This window comes from Dromaius novaehollandiae, unplaced genomic scaffold (assembly GCF_036370855.1).
Source record: "Dromaius novaehollandiae isolate bDroNov1 unplaced genomic scaffold, bDroNov1.hap1 HAP1_SCAFFOLD_36, whole genome shotgun sequence".
Lineage (NCBI taxonomy): Eukaryota > Metazoa > Chordata > Aves > Casuariiformes > Dromaiidae > Dromaius > Dromaius novaehollandiae.
Genome location: NW_026991446.1, coordinates 2,174,132 through 2,182,423, shown reverse-complemented (window position 1 = coordinate 2,182,423; position 8,292 = coordinate 2,174,132). Strand labels below are relative to the sequence as shown.

The 8,292-nt window shown below is 57.3% G+C and overlaps 1 protein-coding gene across 1 annotated transcript; it reads left to right on the top strand.

Moving 5' to 3' along the window:
* Positions 1-968: 968 nt before the first annotated feature.
* LOC135326557 (olfactory receptor 14A16-like) lies at positions 969-1,904 on the top strand. The gene has a single exon (XM_064504371.1). It carries the CDS (start codon positions 969-971, stop codon positions 1,902-1,904), a length of 936 nt encoding a protein of 311 aa, XP_064360441.1.
* Positions 1,905-8,292: the final 6,388 nt, after the last annotated feature.

The following is an 8,292-nucleotide window of genomic DNA, read 5'->3' as shown; positions in this document are numbered from 1 at the left end:
TCTGGGGATGAAATTTACAGCTACAGAGTCTGACACAGACCCTGTGGTTCCTGCTGCAGAGTTGTCCCCAATCGCAAGCTCCTACAGCTCTTCTGTAGGACATGTGTGATAGCTGAATGTCCCATGCAGAAGCCACAGAGGTGCTAAGAAAATGGAAATGCTGCTGGGGGTGGCTGTATGTGGGCAGCTGAAATAAGCACTGTGTGTCTTTGGCTAGAAACTGAGTGTTGAGTTCTCTCTCCGCACCAGAGCCATGTCACAGAGTCCTTCTTCTGATCATCGGAGCCATGTGCTACATCACACCCTCTCTATCACTCTCAGAACATCTGAGCTGAGAAAGGGAGGTGGGTTTGGAGATCGGTGCTTTCCAAGTGGACACCACTGTCAGCACAGGCCAGTTTCCTTTAAGGATAGCTTCTGGTTGAGATTGTCCTCTAACTGAGAGAAGTGCATGCCCAAGGCATCTGGGAATGGGACTGATGTGGAGACCAGTGTGCTGGCTCTGTCCTAGGGCACAGGGAGAGCTTTTGCTTCTCAGGCCTCACTAGTCTTCACACTGAGAGCAGGGGAAAGGGTGCATATTCCTACCCTGCAGAGCAGACAAATAAACAAGCCCCCCAAGAGTGAAGCTGATGCTTTTGTGGTCAAAATGCCTCAGAACTGGAGGTGAAGAACTTAAGCTGCCCTTCTGCATTATAGCAGGACTGACCCCTCTGGAGCCCATGGGCAGAGGACCCTGCTCTTCATGGCAGACTCAGCCAGCATGAACTGGAGCTCCAGGCAGGGAGCTGAAGGAAGGTCCTGCTGAGAAGGAGTAAAGCAATGCATGTGTGTGTGTGTCTGTCTGTGTCTGTGTCTGTGTTTGGGGCGTCTGTGAGAGCGGGAAAGAGTTTTGAACAGAGAAGTCTCTCTTGACTTGTCACTGTCTTTTCCTCCTTTAACAGTCCCATGTGCCTGGAGGGAGCAAAATGTCCAACAGCAGCTCCCTCAACGAGTTCCTCCTCCTGGCATTTGCGAACACGCGGGAGCTGCAGCTCTTGCACTTCTCGCTCTTCCTGGGCATCTACCTGGCTGCCCTCCTGGGCAACGGCCTCATCATCACAGCCGTAGCCTGCGACCACCGCCTCCACACCCCCATGTACTTCTTCCTCCTCAACCTCTCCCTTCTCGACGTCGGCTCCATCTCCACCACTGTCCCCAAATCCATAGCCAATTCCCTGTGGAACACCAGGGCCATTTCCTACTTGGGATGTGTTGCCCAGATATTTTTCGTTGTCTTTTTCATTTTGGCTGAGTATTCTCTTCTCACTGTCATGGCTTATGACCGCTATGCTGCCATCTGCAAACCCCTGCACTACATGACTATCATGGACAGCAGAGCTTGTGTCAAAATGGCAGCAGCTGCCTGGGCCAGTGGTTTTCTCTATGCTCTCCTGCACACTGCTAACACATTTTCCATACCACTCTGCCAAGGCAACACAGTGGACCAGTTCTTCTGTGAAATCCCCCAGATCCTCAAGCTCTCCTGCTCAGACTCCTACCTCTGGGAAGCTGGGCTTATTGTGGTTACTGCCTGTTTAGACTTCGTGTGTTTCATTTTCATTGTGCTGTCCTACGTGTGGATCTTCACTGCTGTGCTGAGGATCCCCTCTGAGCAGGGCCGGCACAAAGCCTTTTCCATGTGCCTTCCGCACCTGGCCGTGGTCTCCCTGTTTGTCAGCACCTCATTTTTGGCCTACCTGAAGCCCCCCTCCTTCTCCTCCTCAGCTCTGGATCTGGTGGTGGCTGTTCTGTATGCGGTGGTGCCTCCAGCAGTGAACCCCATCATCTACTGCTTGAGGAACAAGGAGCTCAAGGATGCCCTGAGGAAACTGGTTCAAAGGGTCCAAAGTCACCACCAATAACCATCCCATGTGTATCGTCTCATCATTCCCAGGGCATCTGGCATCAAGGCTCTATGTTGTTCATTTCTGTTTTTTTCTTACTTTTCTCTGGTACATTCTTGTAAAAAGTAAGGGGAAAAAAAAAGTTTTGGCTTGTGCCACTTATCTCTCATCTGAATCTGACCCAGAGACTGTGTTGAAGCAGCAAGCCAGGCTTCCCCCTTCATCAGCAGAGACTGGGGAACCTCAGCACCGCTAGTCTGAGCTCCCTCGGATGCCCTCAGGGCAATGAGGAGAGTTTCCCTTTGCAGTGTCTCTTTCGGCACTGACACCAAGGGAACTCGGGGACACAGAATCAGGCTCAGATGAGTGCAGGCGGTGTGAGACCACAGATCCGATGTCCATTAGAAGAGCTCAGCTCCCCTGGGTACAGTCAGTGTGTGATCTCACACCCCCCTCCTGCGAGGGTGGCAGCCAGCTGTCACCGTGGGCTGGTCCCTTCCCTCTTCAGTCCTGCAATACTCACAGCAGAGTGGTAGTGGAGGGGAAGAGAGTCTCGATGCAGCCTGTGGGGACAGACCCTCTGCTCCTCAAGACCATCCCCCCACTGCCACAGCAGGCATGTCCTCACTGAAGCCTTTAAGTGGGGGCTGCAGCTTTCCTGGAGATTCGTCCACCAAGAGCAGCAGGACTTTCTCTTTTCAGGGCTGCTCTTCTCACTTCCGCACAGTTCTGCTGTGCTCTCATGTGTGTATATGGCCTGAGTGCCCTTGTAACGTGGTGGTGGCAGGGTCGTGTTTCCAAGCGCATGTGTCCTGTGAGCACAGGCAGCACCAGGCCCTGGGCACCCTTATGCCAGACCTGGCCTCCAGAATAACATTTCCATAATAAAAGGGGATCTCTCCTGTGACCTGCCTGAAGTCTGGCCTTTCTTCAGACGATGGAGTCAAAAATACACCCAAGGGATTGCACCACAAAAGGACCTGTTCTTCTTGTCAACCTCACCGGCTGCACATATTGAGGTCAGAGTACCTGGGTGATCTGTTAGGGACTGACAGCTGGATTCAAGGCTCATCTGTCTGTGATCAGTGGAGATGGTGAATGATCTCTGAATCACCTGCCCTTGGCTGTCCCACAGGTGACAGTGCTGATAACAGATACCCAACCTTCTGGAAGGGAGTCTCCAGGAGATCCCCAAGAGAGCTCAGGGGATCTCCAGGGACAGTGTGTGCCTGGGGTGGGCAGTGAGTGGAGCCTACAAAATGAGGGATGGTCCATGGTGCAGTAACCAGAAGGTAGAGCACTAAATCCAGGGATGCATGGGGAAACGCCGGCTCTGCAATCCCCAGGGAGGCAGTGGGGACCCAGGAGTCCCAGGGAAGGGGCACTGGAGGGTGATTCCTGCACCCTCAGTGAAACACCACAGGCTGGAGCTAGTACCCCCACCCCACCCCCCAAAAAAACACATCTCCTGCCATTGCAAACCCCTTGGGGTCACTGAGCACCATCCATGAGCACAGACCTGTGCCAGCAATATCACTGGTCCCTGCCCAGCTGAGTCTGCTTCCCACACCGACCAGCACAGCCAGTATGGAATAACCCCGTAGCCTCACAGCCTGCTCGCTCTGCAGAGCAGCACCACCAGCCTGAGGCCCTGCGGGAAGCACAGGGCAGGGGTGCAGGAAAAGCCAGACCAGCATGGACACACTGACCTGGGGAAAGGCTCTCTGGGGCAGCAGAGATGCGCCAGGAGAGGAGCAGGGCAGCATTCAGAGATAGGAAATGAGAAGGAGAAACAGGTTTCTACGTGCACCAGCTCGGGGCAGGCGGCTCTGTCCCCAGGGCAGCAGGAGTTGCCGGAGGGGCTGCAGGGCCAGGGCTCTCATGCTGTGCTGGGGAGCAGGGTGGGCATGGAGGCCTAGGTCCAACCGTGATGAGGAAGGCCATAGAAGTGATCTCCTGGCACTCATCCTTGATGCTGAGGGCCAGGACCAGGTGCCAGAAGATCTTGGTGTGTTTGTCTAGGGGAACGTCCTGCGTCTGTCTGGCAGAGGGAGAGGCACTATGGGGGCTGAGTAGGGTGAGCACACTGTGCGGGGACTCCATGGGGTCCCCCCCAGCCATGGTACAACCCAGCTGTCAGCCCTGTCCCAGCCGTGGTATGTCACAGCTGTCACCCCTGTCCCTGGCTGTGGTATGGCCTGGCTGTCACCCCCCCATCATTGGCCATGGTATATCCCAGCTGTCACCCCCCCCCATCCCCAGCTGTGGTACCTCCCAGATGTCACCCCCCATCCCTGGCCATGGTACAGCCTGGCTATCGCTCCCCATCCCTGGCTGTGGTACATCCCAGCTGTCAACCCCCATCCCTAGCCGTGGTACCTCCCAGCTGCCACCCACCATCCCTGGCTGTGGTACATCCCAGCTATCACCCCCCCATCCCTAGCCATGGTAAATCCCAGCTGTCACCCCCCCATGCCTGGCTGTGGTACCTCCCAGATGTAACTCCCCCATCTCTGGCCATGGTACATCCTGGCTGTCACCCCCCCCCCCCCCCATCCCTGGCCAGGGTACAGCCTGGCTGCCACCCCGCCATCCCTGGCTGTGGTACATCCCGGCTGTCACCCCCCATTCCTGGCCATGGTACATCCCGGCTCTCCCTGTCCCCTGCACTAGGGCTGGCAGAGGCCCCTCAAATGGGGAAAAAGCAGCAAAATCTGCCTTCTCCCAGCACTCGGCCGCACGGGAGCAGCTGTGTGAGCTGTCCAGCAACAGCCCTGCAGGGAGCTCCCGGGTCAACCTCCCATCTCACTCATCTGCGTCCCCAGGGAAGGGGCTTAGCTACAGGCAGAATAACCCCCTCCACCCTGAACCAAAGAGGCCACAAGACAGTCACAGACAGCTGAAATGGGCGTGAAGCTGGGAGCGATTTCATCGTGTCTGAGCAAGGGCTAAACCCACCGGCCAGGGGCCGGCGCGACTCAGAAGGGAGCAAACGACTCTTCCAAGCAGGGTCGTGGGGCAACGGCAGGTCCGGGGCTTGGAGACGTGTCCTTCCAGGTCTGGACAGGGTCTCTGTCCTCCACGTGTCCGTGCGCCGCCCCTCTGGTGCGATTTCCCCCAGCTTCTCCTCTCCACGCTGTTAACACCAGGGGTGTCCCTGCTGACGGGTGGGTCCTCAGGCCAGCTGACCATGGGTCCAAGTCCACAACAAGCCTGTGTGGCTTACGCTCTTTTATGGAGGTAGTTAACATGTTAGAATATTTTATGCTTAGAAAAATCACATCTTTCAGCGATAATTAAAAATAGAGTTGACAGAATTTGTTTAAAGAGACAAAACTGCTTAAATCATTCATAAAGGTTTATGCAGCTTTCCATTTCTTTTTCGGCCGTGGTGCATCCAGGGTTCATTAACTCTTGAGGAGCACCCCAGAGCCTCTCCTCTTCTGTGGGCTGCACCATGCTTGTCTGTGTGGCGCCTGTCACACACATACGTACACACATGCACACACAGACACAAATACATGCGCGCGCACACACACACACACACACACACACACACACACACACAAAGTACTCTGAAGCCTCCACAGCGCACGTGGCTGCTAAGGCCCAGCCCTGTCGATGGTGCTCCCAGGCAGGGGCTGTGGGGGCTGTTTGGGGGAGGGCAGTTGTGGGGTGATGGGGGCTGTGTGCAGGGGCAGTTGCCGGGCTGTGGAGCAGTTTGGGGGGGGGGTGTGGCTGCTGTGCCATGGGGGCAGTTGCTGGGTTGGGTAACGGGACAGTGCTGGACTGAGGAGGAGGGGGTGCAGTTTCTGGGACAGGGAGTAGTATCTGCCCCAGGGAGGCAGTATCTGCACTGGGGCTGTAGGAGTTGTCTGTGCCCCAGAGGCGGTATGTGCCCTGGGGCTGTGGGGGCAATATGTGCCCCGGGGGGGCCAGTACGTGCCCTGGGGCTGCGGGGGTGCAGGAAAGGGTGCTGCCTCCTCCCCGCTCTCCAGACGGGCAGCACAGTGTTCTCAGGTTAAAGCTGGATGATGACCTCCGAGGATCAAGATGGTTTGAGTGGCCAGGGAAGAGACTCAGGGGCTGGTGTCCTTCTCCAAGCCTCGAAGGACCGTGATAGAGCAGAGATGAAGCCCTGAACCTGCAGAGCCCCCGGCCTCCCCTCCGCACAGGGCCAGTCTCACCCAGCTCCCCCCAGGGCCGGCAGGGATCTGGGGGGACAGATGGACCAGCTGGATGTTGCTGATCAGGAATGCCCCAAATGTCCCTGGAAGACCCACCTCCACCCATGCACACGCATGCACACGCATGCATGCACACACATGCGAGCAGAGCCCCCTCGCTTGGGGCATGGCATGAACTGGTGCTCACTGCTGGGTCTTTCCTTCTCCCCACCAGCCCCAACTGACACCCCACTGTCCTCACTCCCCCTTGCAGATGTCCTGCAGCTTCTCCTCGCTCCGGTCCTTCACATGCTGCCCAGCAAGCCCTGGGCACACACAGCCTGTCAGAAATCCCGCTCCTCAGCCTGCTCCAAGCACTGCAGGCTCCCCCCTGCCAGCCCGGCCGGCCCGGCCATGCGCCCTCCTCCTTCCCTTCGAGCAGAGCTGACCCCGGGGCGCAGCACCCACGGAGAGTGCATGTGAGCAGGCAGGGATGGGAGAGGGCGACGTGGAGTCCCGGGGCACCCAGGGCCTGCGTCGGGCTGTCGGGGCTCCAGCAGCCACAGGGCTGGCTGGAGAAGCCCAGTGTCACAAGTGGGGGTATCCCGGGTGCCAGGGGCTGTAGGGCCCCCCGAGAGAGCCAGGGTGCCCAGGGGGGATCCAGGGTGGCAGGGGCTTGTAGAGAACCGGTACTAAATGCGGTTTTGTCTCGACGTTGCTGCCGCCGCCGCAGAGCTGCCGCCGCTGCTGCCGAGGTGCGCCGGGCAATGCCGCGCTGGTGCCCCTGGGAGCCGTCCGCGAGGTAAACAACCCCATGAAAAGGGCAGAAGAAGGCTTCTAGGGGAACAGCACGTCTGGCATGAACCGCACGTACACATTTGCCATCTGCGCATGAGCAGGAGGCCCCCAGATTCCCCCTGCCCATTTCTGGAAGGTTCGGAGAGGGCGGACTGTGCATGACAGCTAATCTGCATGGGAAGTGAGGAAGCACCTCCCAGAGGCGGGGCAAGAACCTATAAAAACTGCAGACTGTGTGACTAAGGTAGGGGGCTTGTGAAGATCTCGAACAGAGTCAGCAGAACATCATAGGACTCGGACTGGCGGTAGCTAGTTTCTTTTCTCCTTTCCCAACTTCTATCTTTTCCCTTTACCTTTGCTCCTGTCTCCCCTTTGCCTCCCCTTCGCCTTCCCCCACCCTTTTCTCCCCACTACGTGGAAAATAAAGGTAAAAGGTTGTACGATATTAGACCGGCTTTAACATCTTAATATTCTCATTCGGATTGTAACGAAACCCTCCCAATACTGGATCGGGACAGACCACCACCTTGAAGCCTGACCACGGCCACTGCCTCCTTGCCCTCTCCTGCCCGTCTCTTCTAGACCTGTACTGCCACCTCCTCCTCTTGCCCACTCCTAATGCCTGCACCCGCCTCTGCAGCCTGCCACAAACACATCTTCCGCTCCTTTGCTGCATCCTCCTCTGGTCTCCACATCTCCCAGACTTCTTCGAGAACCTCCTCACCTTTCCTTGGGCATCATCCACAGGCTGAGGGCCTCACTGAGAATGGCCTGTCTGCCAGCTGACATCACAAGAGCAGCTCTGAACATGGGTGTCAGGAAGGGGCACCAGGTGCTGCAAGCCAGCAGAAGAGCCCCTTTGCACCATTCGGTAGGCTCAGCAGAGTTGAGTTGCTGGCCTGCAGACAGAGCTGGCCATCCCTGCTTTCTCCTGAGGTGAGTCGAAGGACCACTGTAGGAGCACTAGTCTTCTGCTCAGCTACAGCCATGCCTGTGCCTGGCCATGGACACCTGGCCCATGGCCAGACCTCTTGGCCTCACCCGGGACCTACCTGCTGATCACTGGACTGTGTCTGACCCTAGGCACCCTCGTCAGACCTCATGCTGACCTTGACCTGTGCATTGGTTTCCCGGCTTGACCTCGGACCTGTCTCATCACCACGAGCACGCCCGAGGATCTGGACTCTTGCTTGAACCAGGCTGCCATCTCTGGGCCTGCCTCGCTCACCTCATGTGGCTGCTGTGGGATGGGGCCCTGGCTGGTGACGTCGCTGCCATGGCAGCCGTGGGACTGTGTTTGGCTTCCAGCTCCCAGGAGCAGCTGAGGGAGCAGCTGGCCCTTGCTGCGCCCTGGCAATGTCCAAGCTAGAGTGAGAGAATGGGCCTGCACCTATCAAGGTCAGTCTCCTGAGAAGAGACTAGTCATGCCCAAGAAGATGTCT

Coding starts and splice junctions, on each gene's coding strand:
- LOC135326557 (XM_064504371.1), top strand. CDS start 969: ATGTCCAACAGCAGCTCCCTCAACGAGTTCCTCCTCCTGGCATTTGCG.